The sequence below is a fragment of the Camelus ferus genome, chromosome 22, assembly GCF_009834535.1.
Source record: "Camelus ferus isolate YT-003-E chromosome 22, BCGSAC_Cfer_1.0, whole genome shotgun sequence".
Taxonomy (NCBI): Eukaryota; Metazoa; Chordata; class Mammalia; order Artiodactyla; family Camelidae; genus Camelus; species Camelus ferus.
In genome coordinates this window covers 3771559-3793232 of record NC_045717.1, presented here as the reverse complement: position 1 = coordinate 3793232, position 21674 = coordinate 3771559, and the positions used below count along the sequence as shown (strand labels likewise).

The window sequence follows — 21674 nt, the reverse complement described above, 5'->3', positions numbered from 1 at the left end:
CAGATTCACAAAGCTCAAGTGGAACAGAAGCTGGGGGACACTGCCCTCCCTTTCCTGAGGTCCCAGATACAGTGCAAGGTTCCAGCTCCTCACCGCTCCATCTGTCCACTGACAGAAGAGGAGTCGTGGGCAGTAGGTGGTCCAGCGGCCTCTTGTCCCCACGCACCTGTGTCTCTCTCCTCCAGTCCTGGGAGAAAGAGGGAGCAGCTCGGCATGCAGACTTCACCAGATCACAGTGGCTCAGCCCAGGGGAGACCGCACTGGAAAGAGATTCCTGACGTTTAATTGTATGGGGTCGAAAGTGGTCTTGGCATTCTTTGAGAAATGCCAGGATTTTAGGGGCTGGAGCTGCCCTTGCACAAGTAACCTGCTATTTTATGTCAATCATATTGTTAAAAGCCAGGCACACTTGATATTTCAAATACAGCATTTGTGCCTAAAGTCCCAATGCTGTGTTACAATCTAGGTGCACTGACCTGATTTTCATAAGAGTGCTGCGGGCTTTAACTAATTTAGGAGACAATCTTGTACCGAAAGGGAGAATGTTTTGGAACGATGACGCATCTGCTTGGGCAGATTGGGGTCAATCCTAAGAAGGGTTATCCCAAAACCCCAGGATACAGACCCAAGAGAGAGGCAGACACTGTTCCTTAAATGAAAGATAATCTAATAATAATGATAGTAATAAATTTATTGCAAGTAAATATTAGTAGAAATAAAAATAGGGCCCTCTAAAAGTCAGTTTATCATGGTCTCAGTAATAGTAGGCACTTCTGTTTACTGTTAGTGAGTGCCTGTCTGCCAGACACCTTACCCAGCACAGCTTTATGAAATAGGTATATTGTTTCCCCTTTTTAGAGATGAGAAGATTTGGACTTAGCAGTCTAGTAATTTGTCAGCAATTGAAGTTTGTCACTGCAGAGCCACGACCTGATGCCAAAGTCCTTCACCCACCTGTTGCATCAGTGGATGGAAACTTTCTGAAAACAGAGCCCTTTCTTCCCTCACAAGTAATAATGCATGTTAGAAAAGGCTGGCTTCAGGCCAGGCTTCCGCAGGATTGCCCAGATTCCTTCTGCCACATCAGCCTGGCTCTCCCCCACAGTGAGGTCTAATGAGAGAGAAGGGCACGTTCCACCAGTTGAAATTCTAAGACTGAACTTAGTAAAGGATTATTGTAAAGGAGTCAGTAACAGGGGAAACTACATGGTAAATATGTATTTTCTCCTATCAAAGAATTTCAAATAGTTGCTAGTCATTCTGGACCTGTTTCTTCATCTGTAAAATAGAGGAGTTATGGGTTAGACGATCCTTAAAGTTCTCTAGATCCTTAAGATTGTGTGTTTCTATTTTTGAATTTAAAAGCAGCTTGCTTTTGCAGCCCAACCCCAGGTTCTGAGAGGTTCAGATAGTATGATCTGGCAAAAGGGATTCAGGTAGGTGACATTGCTAATAAAAGCATGCTGACGGCTTGAGTAGTTTTCCTGACCTAGTGTGTGCTTTACAAGATCCTTTAGTACACTGGAGGGGACCACATCCCAGCCAGCAGGGTAGCTCTTTGACAGGCCCTCCCGCTCACTTGTGTTCTGTGTTCTGGACTCAGGATTGTGTGCCAGCTGCAGAGGATGCTGTCCATAGCCGTCGAGGTGGACAGGACCCCCACATGTAGCTCCAATAAAATTGCTGAAATGATGTTTGGGTTTGTGCTGGACATTCCTGAGAGGAGTCAGAGGTGAGTCTTAGTTTTGTTTTGTTCTTTGATCTGGGAACATAATTCCAAAAGAAAGTTCAAAACAGTAGTAAAGTTAGGAAAAAAAGAGGTAGAGGGAGAGTTCCTGTCTCTTTAACCTTTTGAAAGAAAGAGGTTCTCAACCAAGTGCGATTATTTGCAAGTGAGGCATAATTTCTTGGGAAGAGGCAGGGTACCTTAAATGGAGCCTCAATTTTCCCGCTTTTTTCATTTGCCTAACAGCTTTACTCATCCCTCGAGGTTCAGCTGCTAAGCACTATGATCTTCTCTGACCCTCCACCGTAGATCCTAGTGTAAATGTTCTCTAAAGTCTTGATAGATGAATGAGTAAGGCATGTCCAATTTTAGGGGAAGAAGAGGTGACCAAGAATAAATAGAATTGCACCTCAGAATGAGCCTAGATAGTAATAAGGAATTCAGTTTCTCTTAGCATGACTTAGTAAGGCATTCCATTAGGAAGAGATAAAGAAACAGAGTTCTTGGCTAGGACCAGTGATTCCGCCTCTGAACCAGTAATTTTAGAACCCAAAGGAGGAAAAATAAACTTGAATAAATATGAATTCATGAACAGTTGCTGGTACAGAAAATAACTATGAGAGAGCCATTGTACGGTGCCAACCTTCAGGGAAATTATCTTCATCAGCTCCATGTCTGCTTCCCCTGCCCATCCTCTAAGCTCCCAGTTGGCAGCCAAGACTATTCTTGTACAGTTCCAGTTCCTCAGTTAGAAGAAAATATCATACCAAATAGTATTGTGATAAAGATTGAATTAAAATACCCTGCTAAGATTAAGATAAACATTTATTGGGTCCCTACAATGTGCCAGTCATTGTCACACTGACTGTGTCATGTTTTCATAAAACTTTGTAACGTTATTCCTATTTAACAAGTGAGAAAAATACTATAAGTAGTTAGGTAACTAGCCCACGGTTACACAGCTAATCAGATTCAGAATCCAAATTTCAACCTGGGACTTCTTAATGCCAAGGTCAGTTCAGTGAAGGCAACGTGTTGCCGCAGTCAGCCAGGAGGAGGCCTCTATAAATGCCAAGCTTGCTCTATCACTGTGATAGGAGTATTTCATGTGGGCCCAACTCCTGCACCATTCATTCATTCATGCCCAGATTCTGCTGAGAGATGGTAAATCTAATGAATGGGTAACTATAAATAAATTTAGACTTGACATAGACAAAAATAATTTAAATAAAACCTAGCCCTACTTCAAAACTGTCTCAGACAGGGCAAATTGGCAACCATGCCAGTGTACTAGAAGATACATAATCCGGCCTTTTCCTTGGTTTATATTGATTTTTTAAAGTTTAGGTATAATTTACATGCCATTAAATGATGCACACTAATTTACGTAAGTATCATTCCGTGAGCTTTGACAAATGTGTACCTCATGTGACCTCCTCCTGCAACCTGGCTGAATTCACGTATTTTAGTAGGAATTTTTTGTGGTTTCCTTAGGACTTTCTACGTACACAATGTATTGTCTGCAAATAAAAACAGTGTAACCTCTTCCTTTCCAATCTGTGTGCCTTTTGCTTCTTTTTCTTGCCTTGTTGCATGGGCTGATACCTCCAATAGAATGTTGGAGAAGAGATAAGAGCAGACATCCTTGCCTTGTTCCTGATCTTAGGGGAAAAAATTCAATCTTTAACCATTAGGTATGTTAGCTGTAGATGTTTCATAGCTGATTTGTCAGATTGAGGAGGCTTCATTCTACTTCTAATTTATTGAGTGTTTTTATGAAGACTAGGTATTGGAATTTGTGAAATATATTTTCTTCATCTTTTGAGATAGTCATCATTTTTCCCCTTTGTTCCATTGATGTGATGAATTACATTGATTAATTTCTAAAAGTAACCTAGCCTTGCATTCCTGGAATTAAAAAATCCTACTTCATTGTGATATGTTATCCTTTTTGTATTGACAGATTCAGTTTGCTAATAGTCCTTTTGCATCTATATTTACTAGAGATATTGATCTGTAATTTTATTTTCTTATAGTGGCCTCCCTCACTCATATTTAAAGAAATGTAAATTAAAACTACAGTGAGATAGCCCTTTCTAACTTATCTATAGTAAAAATTGTAAAGTACTATAAGACACCATTAGTGAGGCTGTGAGAAAGCAGGTAGGTACTTATACATTGCTGATGGGAATGCAAAATGGTGCAAGCCTTATGGAGGGGAGTTTTACAGCTAAATGTACATTTACCTCTTGACCCAGAAATCTCACAGATAGGAATTCACCCTGAAGATACACTTCTAACAATATGGAAATATATATGCACGAGGATAGTCCCAACAGCATTGATTGCAATTACAAAATACTAGAAACAACTCAAATTCCCATAGGACAGTGGTTGGATATCTGCAGTGCATCTGCACAGTGGAGATTTCACAGTAGCTGTGAAAGAATAGAAATTAAAAATAGGAGCAAATTTTTTATGAACGGTTTCCCAAAATATATTGTTAAGTAAACAGAGCAAAATACGAAGGAGTCTACATAAATATACATATCTTTTTCTAAGAAGGAGAATTTTAAAATATGCATGGTTATAATCATTTGCGAAAAAAGAAACCAAGTTAGGATAAACTGCAGGCTAATCAAAATGCTTACATACAGGGCTGGCCAGCGGTGGGCTGGGAAGGAGATCGGGTGCGGGGCTGGGGTGGTGATGGGCGTAACAGTGGTGCTGGTAGTGCCATACTTCCCTGAGTATACTTCCTTGTATACTTATAACTTTTAGACTTTTAGAGCCACATTAATGTTTCACATACTCAAAAAAGAAAAATAAATCAGCAAGAAAGTTGGAGAGGAACCTAACATGCAGTACAAACAGACGCAAATTAACCTGTTTTCAATGAATAACAACTAGGGTGGGAGAGAAGTAAATTCTTTTTTGACTTTTTTTTGTAACAAAGTATAGAGTCGCAGGAAGTTGCAAATACTAGTACAGAGGGGTCCTATATACCGTTCACCCTCTTTCCCCCAGTGATTGCATACCTACAGTATAATATCACTAACAGGAGATTGACATTGGTACAATCCACAGAACGTACTTAGATTTTACTCATTTCACCCAGATCGCACTCATTTGTGTGTAGTTCTGTGTAACTTTATCACGTGTGTAGCTTCGTATAACCACTAGCACAACCAAGATGTACAGAACTCTTCCATCACCACAAAGATCCCCTTTTATGGCCATTGACTGTTCGTCTTCCCCAACCCCTGGCAACCACTAGTCTGTCCAAGTGAGTTAAAACAGTATTTGGACTAAATGCCCTCAGGCTAAAGACAAAACAAAGGGTAAATAAATATTGAATTCTCGTTAGTAAATTTCTTTTTCACAAAAGTGTGAGTTAACAATTCAAAAACTATCTTATGTGTATTCTAGGATTAAACAAATAAATGTGTTGTGGATAATGAGAGCCAAGTTTCTCACTGTCAGAGAAGAGAGTTACACATATGAAAAGGGGAAAGGATAGAAGGAGCCCTGTGGTGCTGGATTGGAATTGGAGGTATCAATACGAACTTGTGGTTTCTAATAAATATAGATAGATAGAGGAATAAATGTAGATGTGTGAGTGTGTTTTATGTGTATATATTGTGTGTGTGTGTGTGTGTGTGTGTGTTTATATGTCTGTTTCCTCCCTCTTCCCATTGAGAGAGCATATAAACAATAACACCCCAGTAGCAAGGAACACACCTAGGCCGCAGACCTTTGTTTCTAAATACTGGTTTACACTGAAAAGAACCGGAGTTCTTTAGGAAATAAATGGCTGGTTCCAGAGCTGAGACAAGGAAAAGTATAAAATGAGCCTAGAACATCTTGTTCCGGAAGGTGAGGAAATGTTCAAAGAAGGTTCAGAACATGTCCAAAGAAGCATAAAGGGTTTCCACTGAATAAATCTGGGATAATTTGAGTATCAAAATAAATATTGACAGTAAAAGACTATAAAACGTTGAGTAAAGTAAGAATCCTTGATTTTAATCCTGATAGCAAGAGAAGGGACTCTCTTCCTTACAGTAGAAAGCCAGCTAGTTAAGGTAAGAAGAAATGATCAATTAGGACAAAATGCCATTTGACAACCATCATAAGAAGAGTTAATTCAGGTATGAATGGATACTAAAATGATGAAAGTTTGTGGAGTACCAAGAGACTAATCTCAAAGTACATTCTCACGAGATACTAATTATGAGGTGAAAAATAATAATTTTGTGGTAGAGATAACTACCACAGTCAAGTGATCAAAATTAACGCCAGCATATGCCCCTTGATGTGACGCAGTGAGAAGAACGCGTTTTTACAGGCCTCTTGCCAAAATATGCATAACCTCAATCAAATCATGGGAAAATATCAGAGAAACCCCAAATGAGAAACATCCTATTAAAAAAAAAACCTGCACTTTTCAAAAGTGTCAGTGTTACGAAAGGCAAAGCAAGGCTGAGAAACTATTCGAGATTAAAGCAAAGAACATTTAAAAAGATAGACAACTGATGCAATACATAATCTGGGGTTTTCTTTTGCTATTAATAGCATTATTAGAACAATGAAAAATCTGATTAAAGTCTATGGTTAATGTAACAGTATTGCATTAAGATTAATTTCCTGCTTTTGATTATTCTACTTGGATATCTAAGAGGATGTCCTTGTTTTTAGGAATTATACACAGATATTTAGGGATAAGTGGGCATCATGTCTGCAACTTACTATCAAATAGTTCAAAGAAAAAAATTGACAGGCAGTTAAGAAGGATAAAGAAGATATGGTAAATGTTTAACCTTTGGGGAACCTGGGTGAAAATTATTAAGGGTATTTGGGAATTATTTGTACTATTCTTGCAAATCTTCTGTGAGTCAACAGAAACTAAAAGAAAAAAAAGTATGTATATTGTAAACAGCATATAGTCTGATTTGCTTTTTTAGGCAGCTGACAATCCCTGCCTTTTAACTGGAATTATTTATTCCATTTACATTTAACTTAATTATCAGTTTTACGTCTATCATCTTACTGTTTTTTCTACTTTTCCCCTTTGTTCTTTGTTCATTTTTACCTCCTTTTCTGCCTTCTTTTGAATTAATTATTTCCTATTATTTCATTTTATCTCTACTAAGACTTTTTAACTTTTTTAATTAAAATTTTATTTTGACATAATTGTGGATTCTCGTGCAGTTGTAAAGAATAATACAAAGAGATCACATGTACTCTTTGCCCAATTTTGCCCAATGGTAACATATTGCAAAACTTCAGTACAGATATCACAATTAAGATATCAAGATTGATGCAAGCCAAGATAACAGGACATTTCCATCACCATAAGGAATATTCATTTTGCCCTTTTATAGCCAGACCCACTCCACTCCAACCCCTACCCCTGGCAACTATTAATCTGTTCTCCATTTTTGTCATTTCAAGATGCTATGTAAGTGGAATCAACCTTTTGGGATTGGCTTTTTTCACTTAGCATGATTTTCTGGAGATCCATTCAGATTGTTGTATCTATCAGTAGTTGATTCCGTTTTATTGCTGAATAGTATACCATTGTGTGGGTGTACCACTGATTTTATTTTTAACCATTTACCCATTGAAGGATATCTATGTTATTTCCAGTTTGGGCTTTTATGACCAAGGCTTCTATAAACATTTGTGTACAAATTTTTAAATAAACATAAGCCTTTATTTCTCTGGAATAAATGCCAAGGAGTGTAATTTTTGCATTATATAGTTGTTATTTTTTTAGTTTTTTTAAGAAACTGCCAAACTGTTTCCTTGAGTGGCTGTACCATTTTACATTCCCCTACAGCATTATATGAGTGATCCAGTTTCTCCGCATCCTGGCCAACATTTGCTGTTGCCACTATTTTTTATTTTAGTCATTCTGATAGGAGTATGGTGATATCTCATTGTGATTTTCATTTTCATTTCTCTGATGGCTAATGAAGTTGAAAATCTTTTCATGTGCCATCTGTATAACATCTTTACTAAAATATCTCTTCTCATGCTCTAAATGGATTGTTTGCTTTTTTACTGTTAAGTTTTGAGAGTCTTTATATATTCTAGATACTAATCCTTTTTCAGATCAATAGTTTGCAAATATTTCCTCCCATCCTGTAGTTTGTATTTTAATCCTAAAGATCTTTCACAGAGCAAGTTTTAAATTTTATGAAGTCCAGCTTATCAATTTTTTTTTATGAAAAATGCTTTTGTGACAAAGATTCCTTGGAACTGCCTTTGTAGACCATCATGGCACCTGCAGATAGGGACAGTTTTATTTCTTCCTTTCCAATCTGTATGTCTTTTATTGCCTTACTCTACTGGCTGGAACTACCAGTACTATATTAAATACCAGTAATGAAAGCAGATATCTTTGCTTTGTTCATGTTCTAGTGGAAAGCATTCAGTCCGTTAATTAATTATTGATTAAAATATCAGTTCAGTATTAATTATGTTGCTAGCTATAAGGTTTTTTTTCTAGATATTCATTAATAAGTTGAAGAAGCTCCCTTTTATTCCTAGTTTTCTGTTATTAGCTATTAGCATGAGTGGGTATTGAATTTTATCAAATGCTTTTTTGGCAAATTTTTTTTTAATGGCTGTTCTTAGAATCACAATTTGTATCCTTACCCGACTAGGGTCTGCCTTGAATTAATATTATATCGCGATATGCAATGTAAAATCTTACAGCTGTATTTCCACTGACCCTGCTCCCATCCTTTGTGCTATTGTCACACATTTTACTTCTACATATTTTATAAATTCCAGGGTGGAATCATATTTTTGCTTTAAACATTTTGTTGTTTTTAAAAGAAATTTAGAGATGAGGGAGGAAAAAGGCTTTATATGACCCATCTGTGATACTGTGATTTACAGTAAGAAGTATATATTTGATCGTCATCCTGTTTCTAGCACAGAGCTCTTTTGGAGTTTTCTATGTGATGAGAGTGATAAAGGTATCTTTTGTTATGTTAATGAGGTGTCTTTTGGAAAGCCTCTAGGTAACTTAAGGATGGGTTGGTTGCCAGAGGAATCAACCATGTGATTAGAGGGTTGGAACTTTCAGCCCTAATTCTCCACTCCCACCCCTTCCTCCACTACACCCCTACCTCCTGGGAGGGGACAGGGGCTGGAGATTTGAGTCCAGGTACCAATAACCAATGATTTAATCAGTCGTACCGATCTAATGCATCTTCCTTGAAAACCCAAAAGGACCAGGTTCAGAGAGCTTCCAGGTTGGTGAACAGGTGGAGATGCCCGGAGAGTGATGTACCCAGAGAGCGTGGAAGCTCCTCACCCTTTCCCCATACCTTATACACCTCTTCCGTTTGACTGTTCTTTGAGTTATCTCCTTTTATACTAAACTGGTAATCTAGTAAGTAAAGGGCGTGAGTTCTGTGAGCCACTGGAGCAAATTAAAAGCAAACCCAAGGCAGGGTCCTGGAAATATTCAGTCCATAGCTAGGTGGTTCAGAAGCACAGGTTAACAACCTGGACTTTTGACTGGCATCTAAAGGAAGAGTGAGAGGGCAGTCTTCTAGGACTGAGCCCTTAACCTGTGGGATCTGACACTATGGTAAATAGCATCAGAACTGAGTTAATTGCTTAGTGGTATAAGGAAAAAAAACACATCAGACCCACATAGTTACCGTTTTTGGTTGGTGTTCTTCCTTGTTTCTTGACAAGCCAAGTTCTATTTGGGATCATTTCTCTTCCACCCAAATAAGTTAACTTTTAAAAAAAATTGTAGTGTATTTCTACTTGTAATGAATTTTTCCAGCTTTTGTCTGGAAATGTTTTTGTTTTACCTTCATATATGAATGGTGTTTTTACTTGATATAAATTCTAGATTGATAGGTATTTTTTCTGTATGTAAAAGATGTTCCCTTTTCTCCTGGCTTGCTGATAAGTCATTAGAATTTCTTACTGTTTTTTTTTTTAATTGAAGTATAGTTGACTTACAATGTTGTGTTAGTTTCTGATATACAGCATAGTGATTCAGTTTTATACATATTCTTTTTCATTATAGGTTATTACAAGCTATTGAATATAGTTCCCTGTGCTACACAGTAGGACATTGTTGTTTATCTATTTCATATAGAGTACTTTGTATCTGCTAATCTCAAACTCCCAATTTATCCCTCCCCCCTCCATTTTCCTCTTTGGTAACCACAAGTGTGTTTTCTATGTCTGTGAGTCTGTTTCTGTTTTGTAAATAAGTTCATTTGTGGCATTATTTTTTTGGATTCCAGAAGTTCTTACTGTTGTTCCCCTGTGAGGCATGTGTCTTTTTTACCTGGCTGCTTTTTTTTTTTTTTTTTTTCAGCAATTTGATTACCATACCTAGATGTGGTTTCCTTTATGTTTATCCTGCTTGGGGTTTATTGAGATTCTTGAATCTTTTGAGTTGGTATTTTTGATCAAATTTTGAAATATTTTGGCCATTATTTTTTATGTTTGTTTGCCCCAAACTCTCATCTTCTTCTGAGAATTCAAGTACATGTATGTTAGACTGCTTGACACTGTTCCACAGAGCACTGCGGCTCTGGTGCTTTCTACAGTTGTTGCTTTGTTTGTTTTATTTTGTTTTGACCTCTCTTTTTTTTTTTTTTTTTTCTCTATTTCACTATGGAGAGTCTTCACGCTCCCTGATCTTTTCTCTTGTGGTACGCAATTTGTTGTTAAGCTCATCGTGTTTTTTGAATTTTTTTTTCACTTCAGATATTGTATTTTTCAGATGCAGAGTTTCCATTTGCCTCGTTTTTATAGTGTCCATTTCTCTTTGCTAAGAGTCCCCAACTAGTCGCTCATCATATACATCGTGGTTAGTTTGGTTGGTTGGTTGGTTGATTGGTTAATCTTGAACATATTTATAATATCTTTTCTAAAGTCCTTGTCTGCTAATTTCAGCATCTGCCTCACCTCTCAGTCTGCTTCTGTGGGCATTTTACTCCTGGTTATGGATCACATGTTCCTGCTTTTTCCCTTGTCTAATAATTTTTTATTGTGTGCTGAGTGTTAGGAATACTGCATCACTGAGAGTCTGAAATTTGCTGTATTCCTTTAAAGAGTGTTGAATTTTATTCTAGCAGGCAGTTGGTTTGCTGGCAGGTTAGCTTATCTCCCCTTGAGGCTTGTTTCTAAGATCTGTCAGGGTGGTTCTAAAGCAGCCCTTCTTAACAGACTAGAGTCTTCTAGCTTAGCCCTTCTGGGGTCGCAGCTGAATGCCCAGGACGTTCAGTGAGCTCTCTTCTCTAGCTCCCCGAGCCCCCAGTGTCTCTCAGCACTGGGAGCTCTCCCGAATGCCCTCAGCTCACAGCCCCTCACCAGCTGGGGGAGAATCCCGGGGTTCTGGAGCTCCTCCCTGTCCATCCTCCTCTGTGCCAAGGGGGCCCCTTACACACATTTCTTGAGCTCTCTCTTCTCTGACAGTAATTCCAGCCACCTCAGCTTTCCTGAACTCCAGTAGCTGTTTGCTGTGCCCAACAAACCCACTGCTTTCTGTTTGAGACCCACATTTTCCTCTGCTTTAGTTGGAAAGTGCCCCCAGCAGGAAATCCAGGGTAAATGTGAGGTTCACCACCTTTGTTTCCCTTCTCTGAGGAATAGTTGTAATTTGTAGTAGCTCCTCCAATGCCTGAAAATAGTTATTTCATATATTTTGTCCAGGTTTATCATTGTTAATGACAAGGTCCTACTGTAGGGCACGGGGAACTATATTCAATACCTTGTAATGGCCTATAATGAAAAAGAATATGAAAAGGAATATGTGTATATATATACACACATATATATAAATGAATCACTATGCTGTACTTCAGAACTTAACACATTATAAATTGACTATACTGCAATTTTTTTAAATCATTAAAAATTTTTCAAATTAAAAAAACTGATTTTTTGAAAAAAATTAATAATTGTTGATGACAGGAGGGTAAATCCAATACCAGCGACTCTTGTTAAGGCTGAATCTGGATGTTGGCCTTCCTGCATGTTGGTATCTTGTTTTTAAAATTAGAATTTGAATTGCTATAGATAACTGTACCTCCATTTCCTACCAAAACATTAAAATTACTTTCTTGTCTTCTGTATATCTCTGGGTTTGCCATCTTGTACTCTAAAACCAGGACAAATGCAGGCCCTGGAATAAACACTGGAAGAGAAAATACAGTTTGAGATAAAAAGGTTATTGAATAGGAGAACTGTCTTATGAGAATAATAGGCCAAATGCAAAGTAGAAATTTTGGGACTATCTTACAACTGTAATAATTTGGAGTCCTTTGCATTAAAGAGCAAAATTTGTCAGAGAAGATATAGAATAGTATTTTTTAAACACATTAAAGCGATAAAGTGGATTTTCATAAATAGTGTAGACTGTTTTAAACTTTTGAATAGTAAGAAGCAAAGGTTTAAAAATGTTTCTTCTGCTTTTTGACTTTGCTTTTATATGTGTGCCTGGTGGAAGAGCAAAAAGAAAGGGAAGAAAGAAAATAAAAATGAATGGATACTTTGTTATTTATTGTTTTTATAAATGGCAGTGGCACAAATATCCCCTGTTTTTCCAGATATTGCAAAACTGCAAAGGGGTAGGATGTTGTAGAAGAAGGAACTCTTAGGTGTGGGGCTGGCTCTGCCGCTGATGGACCGGGCACGTCCTGCTCTTCCTCTTGCTGCCCCCTCCTCACTGCTCGCGAGCTGTCTGCCCCTCAGGACTGCTGAGACCAGCGGACCTGGCAAGGACCACCCAACAGGTCTTCAGGCGAAAACCTCCAGGCCGTCCAGAGATGCACCGTATGCATCTGAGAGTCATACCTTTTTTTTTTTTTTTTTTTTTTTGGAGCTGACATTGCTTTTAGAACAATGAGTTTAATTCACCTCCCCAAGCACAGTCCCTGCTTTATGGCTCTCCTGCTATAAACGCTCCTTTGAACATGCTCCAACCCACCCGTGCTGGCCGGCCAAGCCCTGCGCTGCGCAGAGTGACAAAGTCAAGGGCCAGGGTTCCTCTGGGACTCTTAAGTCCTGGACTTGAAATTTAAGAAAGCTGCAATGGCCCAACTGTCTATTTTTCACTTCTTTGTTTTTGCCCAGGTTTTTCCCTCCATTGAAGTGCCTCCTGCCTTGGGCCTTCTTTACTCTTCCTAGGCCACTGTCCCCAGTGCCTCCTCCTCCGTAACACAGCTGCTTCCGGCCCTCTGACCAAATGAGCTCTCTCCTTGGTGTCTGTCAGGCACCACAGGCACCTCGCCTACCTGTCCGGTTGCCCTGCACTTTATGTGGGTTCCCCTTGCCTACTTCTTGCTTCTGTTCAAATATCAGCTTTTTGAGAGTAATCCGCTCTTTTATTTATCTTAACAGTCCTTGTTTGTACCAAACAGTACCTGGTACATTGTGGGCATTTAGCAATGTTTAATCCCATGATTAATCCTGTTGATTACAGTATGATGCAATTCTTTTCAATGTCCTAAACTTGTCTTTGTCAAATGTCAGAGACCTTCCCTCCTCCTGGCAGTGGTTAATTCACGAGCTGTCTGCCCCGTCTGCTCTGGCCACAAGCTTCGTGGTTTTGTAGGCCTTCATTGTATTCCTTCTCTGTCTTTGGGCAAAGGGTGAAGCACTGGGGGGATCTGTGGTTTCTGTTCTCTGAACTAATAGTTGTGATGGTGAACTCTGTGTCTCTTCTCCACGCAGAGAGATGTTCTTTACGACCATGGAAAGCCACCTCCTGCGCTGCAAGGTGCTGGAAATCATATTCCTGCACAGCTGCGAGACTCCCACTCGCCTGCCCTTGTCTCTGGCCCAGGCCCTCTATTTTCTGAACAATTCCACATCACTGCTCAAGTGCCAGGTAACGTTCTCCCCTACTTCAGCTCCAAGCCCAGAGCACCTTTTCCCTAGGCCCTGAGCATCATGTAAAAGTGACGTGAAAACTGCAAAACCTTTAGCTGAGGAAGGCATTCATTGCCAATGGCTTTTATTATCTCCGCAGTCGGATAAAACCCAGTGGCAGATGTGGGATGAGCTGGTCGAGCACCTGCAGTTTCTGTTATCCAGTTATCAACATGTTTTACGAGGTAAGGAGCATCTGTCCACAAACAGGGTGGTGTGAGGGTCTCACAGTGGACATTATTATGAATTAAAGCTACATGGGGGAGTCTAATTTGTTAGCTTAAGTAAAGCGCTGTTCCTTGCCTGTAACTGTGAGGAACAAGGAATGACGTAGCTGGAATCTGCTGTGAAATAGAAGGGTTCACACCGTATTTTTGTTACGGCGGATAGTACAGAGGTCTGCAGAATTGCTAGGTCGTGGAGGGACGTGAACGTCGTCCTGACGTGAGACGGATTCGGCAGTGACCTGATGTGGCGTCCTTCCCAGCCCGTCACTGCAGCATCCTTGGTGGGGCACTTGCTCACTGACTACGGACGTTCGTTAACATCTGTCAGTAGGATGCAAATACAGAGCAAGTCAGCGGCAATGGAAAGATGTGCATCTTGCCAAGGATGTAGGACGCCCTTAAGTCTGTGCAGGCGGCTCTGCTCCAGTCACAGGCCGAGCCCGTGGTCCGTGAGGATCTGGGAGCGTCGGGCCAGTGAACAGTCAGGGGGTAAATACCGACACGGATAACGATGGCATAGCAGCTTCAAGATCATTTTAAGAATGATTTTATTAGCCAAAGATTGAGGCCCCTGGGAAAACTGATTGTTAATTACATCAGGAAAGAGAGTAGGTTTACAGGGGAGAAAACTGACACTCCTCTTGCTGGGATGCCCTGAGAAGGACACCTCGTCACTGACGTAGTGTTCTTGCCAAAAATTCATGAACCTGAATTTAATCGCAAGGAAGTATCAGACAAACCCAGACTCCAGGACCTTTTACTGAATAACTGACCTGTACTCTTCAAAAGTGCCAGTGTCTTAAAAACAAAGAAAGGCTGAAGAAATGTCCTAGATTAAAAAGCAACTAAAGCACGTAAATATTACACACGACCCTGGATGGGATCCTGAACCAGGAAAAAAAGAAGCTGTAAAGTAGATGACTGGAGCAATTGGTAAATTTTAAACAGATTAGATAATAGTATTGGATTAATGTTGTTTCCTATTTTTTATACTTATCTTGGCTTATGAAAGTAAATATTCTTGGTCTTAGGAAATCCATCCTGCAGTATTGAAGCCTAGAGAGGCACAATGTCCAACTTTCTCAAACAGTAAATGGGAAGAGTGTGTGTGTGTGTGTCTGTGTGTGTGTCTGTCTGTCTCTGTGTGTGTGTGTATAAAATGTCCCTGCCATGATCATCTCGAGGCTGACTTTGGCTTAGCCATGGCACTTAGGAAGATAAGATGCCCATACACCCTTTGGGCCTGGAACTGAGGAAGCTGTTACAGAAACATTAAAAAAAAAAAAACCCCCCAAAAAAACAAAACCCACTGGATTTAAGATAGAAGGTCTGGGTTTAAATCCCAACTCCACTGCTTACTCCGCACTGAGCAGCTAGCTTTATCTGTCTCTAGTTTCTTCCTTGCATAGAACAGGGATGGTAATTGCTTGGCTCACCCAGGTGGATTGCTCGCGGGCACGGGAAAAAAGTAGGCAGTGCTCAGGCCACGGTAGCTGCCTCTCAGTCTGCCTGTTGCCTGGCCAGGAGTCGGCCACGAGGATCTTCTCTGTGTTTCATGTCCTTGTAACTAAAACTTAAAAGAGAGCTTTGTCAAGGCCACAACACGTGGTTGTGTGGTTTGTGCATCTTTTAGCTCAAAGAAAGGTGCACATCCTTCTCAGAACCAAGCCCCAAAGGCAGATTCCTCGCATCTTCAGCCTCACTGAGGTGTATGGATTGTTTCATTGGGAGATCAAGCAGGAAGTTTAACACTAAAGCAGCTTGTTTTTGCCTGAAGTTCACCTTTAATACTTCTTACTTGTTTCTGTTTTGCTTCCCAGGGAATAACCTGGGTCGTGGGCGGTAGCGACTTAAGGCGGGCACGGGATCTACTTTCATTACAGAGGATTCTTCTGCTTTGAATAAAGAGAGGAAGGCCTCAGAGCAACGTATATTGACCGAAAATAAGCGGGGTGTTTCAGTGCTATCCTTAAACATCCTTTCCAGCTCTTTGGAGACCAAAAGTTAAGAAGGAGAAAAGACATTTAGAAGCAGTAGTTTGAAAACAGTGTCCTACAAAGAACACGGCTGAATGGTTCCCTGAAGTGGCAGGTCCTTGTCAGGGGGCAGTTCACTGTGAGGGCCCCTTAGGCGTCTCTGCCCTCTTCAGGCGGACACTGGGGACATTGTTGAGTGCAATTCTGAGGCCAGTCTGAGTCGTCCAGCTCCAAGTGTGGAGGAAGAAGGGGAGAGGTGGGGGCGCCCAGAGCTTGCCCTTTGTGGGAACCTCTTAGCCCGGAGGAAGAGAAAAAGGAAGACGGGGTGGGTCCGCAGTGTGCACTGGCGTATCTGATCCAGGAACCTTGTGGAGGCCTCACCCCCGATTTCACAGAGAGGCAGACGAAGGCTGAGAGGAAAGTAAATTCAGGGCTAGGGTTCAGACTTAGGTCTGTTGCCAGAGTCCGTGTGCAGTGAAAACACACTGGAAGGAATTACTTTCCTATGAAATCACGAGGTGAGATCAGAAGGTGAGATTCTAAGGAATTTCCAACCCCTATTTTCGAAACTCTCTAGACATGGTAAAATGAGTTTTGTGTGGTCCCTTGACCTCAGGGAGAAGTATATCCTGAACCCCCACGTTTTATCAGCGCTTCCATAGAGGGCAGAGCAGCCCCACTGAGATGCGGGTGCTGGGCTGTCGGCCGAGCTCACGGCCACGCAACTCAAGTGTGAGCCTCAGCAAAGTTCCACATTGCTGTATGCCGTGAGTTTTCCCGATGCTTGTGGATAGTTAGAACCTCATATTTTGAAACTGTGAATTCTAGGAATTTAAACGTATGATAATTAAATGAACAAAGTGGATGCTTTTTCCGAATCCGCTCCACTGGGCTGCTTACGCAGGGCAGCTGCGGAAGTCAGACAGCTGTTCATCCCGCAGGGAGTCTCACACGCAGCCTTCCCTCGGGGAGCCCTGTCCGCAGAGGGGAGGACAGACTCAGGCAAGACCAGTCCAGTTTGTCCAGGTGATACTTCAGCTGAGATGTGGTGTTAGCCAGGCAAATAGGAGGGGCAAAGTTTTCCAGAAAGACAGACACAGCGTGTCCAAGGGCTTTGAGGCAAGATGTTGCTTAATGAGTCCAAGGAACATAGAATAAACTAGTGAGACTGGGATGCAGTGAGCCAGAGGGGGCCGGCGCGGGATGAGATCATGAGACTAGATAGCAGAGGGCGTGGGGGCCTTCCTGGTGAGGGGTTCGTGGTACGGAATTTCAGCTTGATCCCAGAGTGAGGGGCACCCGTCAAAGTGGTTTTAAGTCAGGTCACTCTCCCTGATGTGTGACCAATAATTTGGCCGAGGACCAGAGAGGTCGGGGGAGGGGTAGCGGTGGCGAGGATGTGGGTGGCGCAGGGGGAAGTCAGCGGGTGGAACAGGAGCATTTGAAGATCAGTGTCCCAGGGCTTGAGTGTCCGAGGCTGAAGGGTGACTCCCAGGCTTCTGCCACTACTGACGTGGGGATAAATGAGAGATGCAGAGAAGATGAAGGTCTCAGTACGACTGATAGGTCGGAGATGCCTGTAACGATGATGATAATGATACAACAATAATAGCTAACCCTGGTCTTGATCCAGGAACTAATAATAAAAATACTGTCGGCCAGGATGCCCTGAGCCAGGCCTTGTGCTAAACCCTTCACGTAAATCACCTCACACAATCGTCACAGGAACGTCAGCTGTAAGGACTCTCATCCCTGCTGAAGCATTAAACCGAAGGCCTTGCCAACTGGACCAGAATGGTTCAAGTCCACTGGCCAAGGCTTCCTCCCCGCTTGCTAACATTTGCTGCTTTGAATTTCCTGTATTAATAAATTCCAGATTCTCCTTGCTCCCAACCCAAGTCTTGCCTATTGCCACCCTATTCAGCCAGTTCTTTCCATTTTTAAAAAGATCACTTTTATATTTTTCAGAGTAGCTCATGCTTTAAGAAAATCGAAGTCCGCTAAAAGGCTTTTGTTCCCCCGTGACTGCCAGTAGCGAGGTGACACAGAGCACGTTTCCCTGCTTAAAGCCCTCCGTTACCTCCCTCTGCTTTCAGAGACCACACTCCTCATTGCCCTGCGGCCCAGCCTGCCCTCCAGTCTCCCTCAGCCTGCTCCCCCTCGGCCTGCCCAGATTACCTCCTGTCCTCAGAACAAGCTTTTCCCCCCATCGCGGCATTTGCACGCTTCTCTCTTCCTGGACTGCTTTTCCCTGGACCTTTGCCTGATGGCCTCCTTCTCAGTCTTCAGGGCTCAGCTGAGACCACCCCCATTGCCCCATCACCCTGACTAGAGCAAGCTGCTTCCTTATTTCCCCAACGTCTGATTTCTTTCTTTGATTGCACTCACTGAAACCGTGGTTGTTTTTGTTGGCTTGTTCACTGTCAGGCTTCCTGTCACTCAAGTGTCAGTCCATGAGGGCTGAGCCAGGTCCCTAATCCCACTGTATCCCAAGTCCAGCCCAGCTCCAGAGACGCAGAGGTGCTCACTGCACGTGTTTGTTGACTGAATGTTCAAAGGGCCCTGCAGTGGCACCTCACGGCAGCTTTGCCTCCTGTGTTTCCAGACTTTGGGGACACTCCATATTTATCTATATGTATTTATTGTGCTTTTTTTCGGATTACAGTTAGGCCACTGCTATACATTTAGAAGGACTTTACCTGAGACATATTTGAAGGTTGAGGAAAAACATATTAAGCATTTTATTTGAAAATATAACCTAATACTTTGCTTATAAATAAGTTTATTCTATGTTTCCCAAATTTCTGGGCACTGTAGTTCAGTCCTTCTGATAACCCTGTCAGTGAAGGTGCCATTACCCCATTTATAAATGAGACGGAGAAACTGATGCTGGCGGGACCCCCTGTGCGCCTGAGGTCAGGTCTGCAGAGCTCTTCCCGGTCCATTTGCCTTTTATGTGACCTTGGGCTCCTTGGCCTCAATTCCAGGCACTTTCAGAACGTTGTTGGGAGTGACCTATGGATGTGGAGTGAGATACCTTTATAACTTTTTACTTTTCCCCAGTATTTTACTTTTGGACCCACAGGAAAGTTAAAAGAGTAATATCCTGTACACCTATATACCCTTTACCTCGATTCACAAGCTGGTAACATTTTGCCACAGTTACTTTATCTTTCGATCTATCTATGTACTTTTTCTTTCTTTTTTTTTTTTCTGAACCCATTGAGAGTAAGTTGTGCTGTCATAATCCTTCTTGCTTAAATACTTCAGCTTAAGAATAAGAATATTCTCCTGCGTACCACTCTCCATTATCCCACTCAAGAAATCTTTCCTTGATGAAATAGCATCTCTTATGTCCCAGAATACCCTTTCTAGGTGTGCGGGTTTGAGCCAGGATTCAGTCAGATCGTACACCGGGCTTGGGTGTCACGCTCCTCTGTCTCCTGTCATTTGACATAGCTCCCAGGCCTTGTCTTTCATAATATGGACCCTTCTGAAGGGTCCAGACCAGTTACTTTGTAGAACGCCCCGTAACTGAGGTTGTCCCATTGCTTTCTCGTGCGCAGCAAGAACACCGAGCAGGTGAGGGTGCACAGCCCTGCCCCGCGCGGGGCGTCGGGAGGCGGTGGCGTCAGTTTGGTTAAGTTTGATCATGTGGTTAAGGGAGTGTCCATCGGATTTCTCCGCTATTCTCGTTATTAGTAGGGAATCCAGAGGGTCAAACTGTGAGACTGAATGTCCCGTTCAGCCTTTCACTCCGTGGCTTTAGCGTTCATCGATGTTTGTTACCTGAATCGATTTAGTAGCTTGAAAAGCGGTCACTTTCTAGATACATTCCTTCTACATTTCTTAACTGGCCTTCTTCTGGAAGGACCTTTCCCTTTTCCCTGCGCCTTTTTATTTACTATGGATTTAGGGCTTTTTAAAATTCAATGCGTTATAATCCACTTTTGTCATTTTTTATGATCACGTCCAAAATGTGGCCAACAGGAACCCTCTTCAAGCTGACTTCTTTGACCTTTTGACGTGTCCCCATCAGGTTTTGAGCATTTCAATCCTCACTTTCTTGTCAGAGGTGTTCCAGGTGCGCCTTGTTATTTCTTTGCCATGGTCCTAGAATCAGCCTTTTCTCCAAAAAATGTCCAGTTCCTTGGTGGGAAGTGGGGAATAGTGTTTAGAAACCAAGATCTGGGTGCTAAGTATGCAGGTGGCCACTGGGACAGCAGTCAGCTATCATTGCTTCCAGGCCCTTTCTGACAGCAGAGCTGCGCATGTATTGTTTAAATGTAAGTTCATGCTGCTGCCTCAGTCTCCACTCCTACAGAATTCTCCCTCTCCTCTTCTATAAATGAACCTCTCTTCTCCCACAGCGAGAGCCCTCATTCTGAACAACAAATATATTTATCCATCTGGTCTATCCTATGAGACATACAAAGTGGTTTCTTTTCAAAAGAATTACAATAAACCATATCACAACAAACTTAACCAAGTAAAGTTTAGTATTTCTTTGTAGTTCTTTACATACTTAGAACAAATCTCCCTGAAGATATTCAATATTCACATGAGTATTTTTCCAAGTGGTTACATCAATTTGAAATATAGTTTCATTATTTAATATAGGTTCATTGTTTAAATCAACAAAGGGAAAAAACTAAAATGAAATACAATTTTTTTTAAATATGTATAACTTGAGGTCCAGAGAGAAACAAGAACAGAGGAGCTTTTGGAGATGGAGTTACCACGGGCACTAACACAGCGTTTGACTTGTGTCCTAGTAACCGGTCAGCAAGGCTTTGCCCAGACCCTGCCCACCAAAGCTGGACTTCATCTTTCCAGAGCCGTAAAGGCTAGGAAGCAGTTCAGAGCGGCTCAGCTGCCTTTTTCCCTCTTGCAGAGCACTTACGGAGCTCAGTGATCGACCGGAAAGACCTAATCATCAAAAGGATTAAGCCGAAGCCGCAGCAAGGAGACGACATCACGGTGGTGGACGTGGAGAAGCAGATCGAGGCCTTCCGCAGCCGCCTGGTCCAGACGCTGGGGGAGCCACTGGTGCCGCAGCTCCAAGACAAAGTGCACTTGCTGAAGCTCCTGCTCTTCTACGCCGCCGACCTGAACCCCGATGCGGAGCCCTCTCCAAAGCCCTGGAGCAGCCCCTGAGGGCCTGCCGAGCCCTGAGCACCAAGGATACCTCCTGAACTCCATCTCCAGCTGCTTGGAAATCCTCCAAGTACAGAAAGTAGTTCAAAATCGTACAGGACCAAACCTGTCTTATTTATCTGTAGGCTGTAACAACTTTCTAACTCTTTAGTAAATATCTTTTTTTTTTTAATAATCCTATCCTAGCCTGTTCTCAGACGGCTTAAATATATAAGGTGTATATATTTTTTAATAAATTATTTATCTATACTTTTTTTGAAACAGGTAATACTATATGCACTATATGTTTAACATTTCCATTCAAGATGTGAAAAAAGAATCCCTGTGCTGAACAAATCCTGGACATCAGTGCTATGTCATTCACGGTACTGACAGCCTGTTTCAGAAGAGAAAGACACATTCGTCTCTCCCTAATGGAACAGAGGCATCCTACATCGGACCTGTTCTGTTGCTGAAGAATTTGACTTTGTGGCCAGTCTATTAAGATCTAATGTAATGACGGGGGGGTTAGAAACAAAAGGATTGTGTGTTACAAAAAAATCTGATGTTAAAAGGATACAATAAAAAGGCAATGGTTTTTGAAAATACCAAGCGTTATCATGCTTAGGTCCCACCACTGCGAGGAGGCAGAATGGAGTCACGACTCTTAACAGGACAAAAAAAAAAACA

The 21674-nt window shown here is 41.6% G+C and overlaps 1 protein-coding gene across 3 annotated transcripts in view; it reads left to right on the top strand.

Annotated features, from left to right (window-relative positions):
- SIMC1 (SUMO interacting motifs containing 1) overlaps positions 1–21590 on the top strand; it is a 56392-nt gene extending 34802 nt beyond the window's left edge. For 2 of the 3 annotated variants that reach the window (XM_032465045.1, XM_032465043.1), the window contains 4 exons: positions 1604–1732; positions 13448–13604; positions 13746–13830; positions 20743–21590. In XM_032465045.1, the coding sequence (XP_032320936.1) occupies positions 1604–1732; positions 13448–13604; positions 13746–13830; positions 20743–21005 (634 nt within the window). In that variant the 3' untranslated portion in view covers positions 21006–21590. Of the gene's footprint in view, positions 1–1603; positions 1733–12321; positions 12489–13447; positions 13605–13745; positions 13831–20742 lie in introns of those variants that run through there. The other variant, XM_032465044.1, reaches the window with a different exon arrangement.
- Positions 21591–21674: the final 84 nt, after the last annotated feature.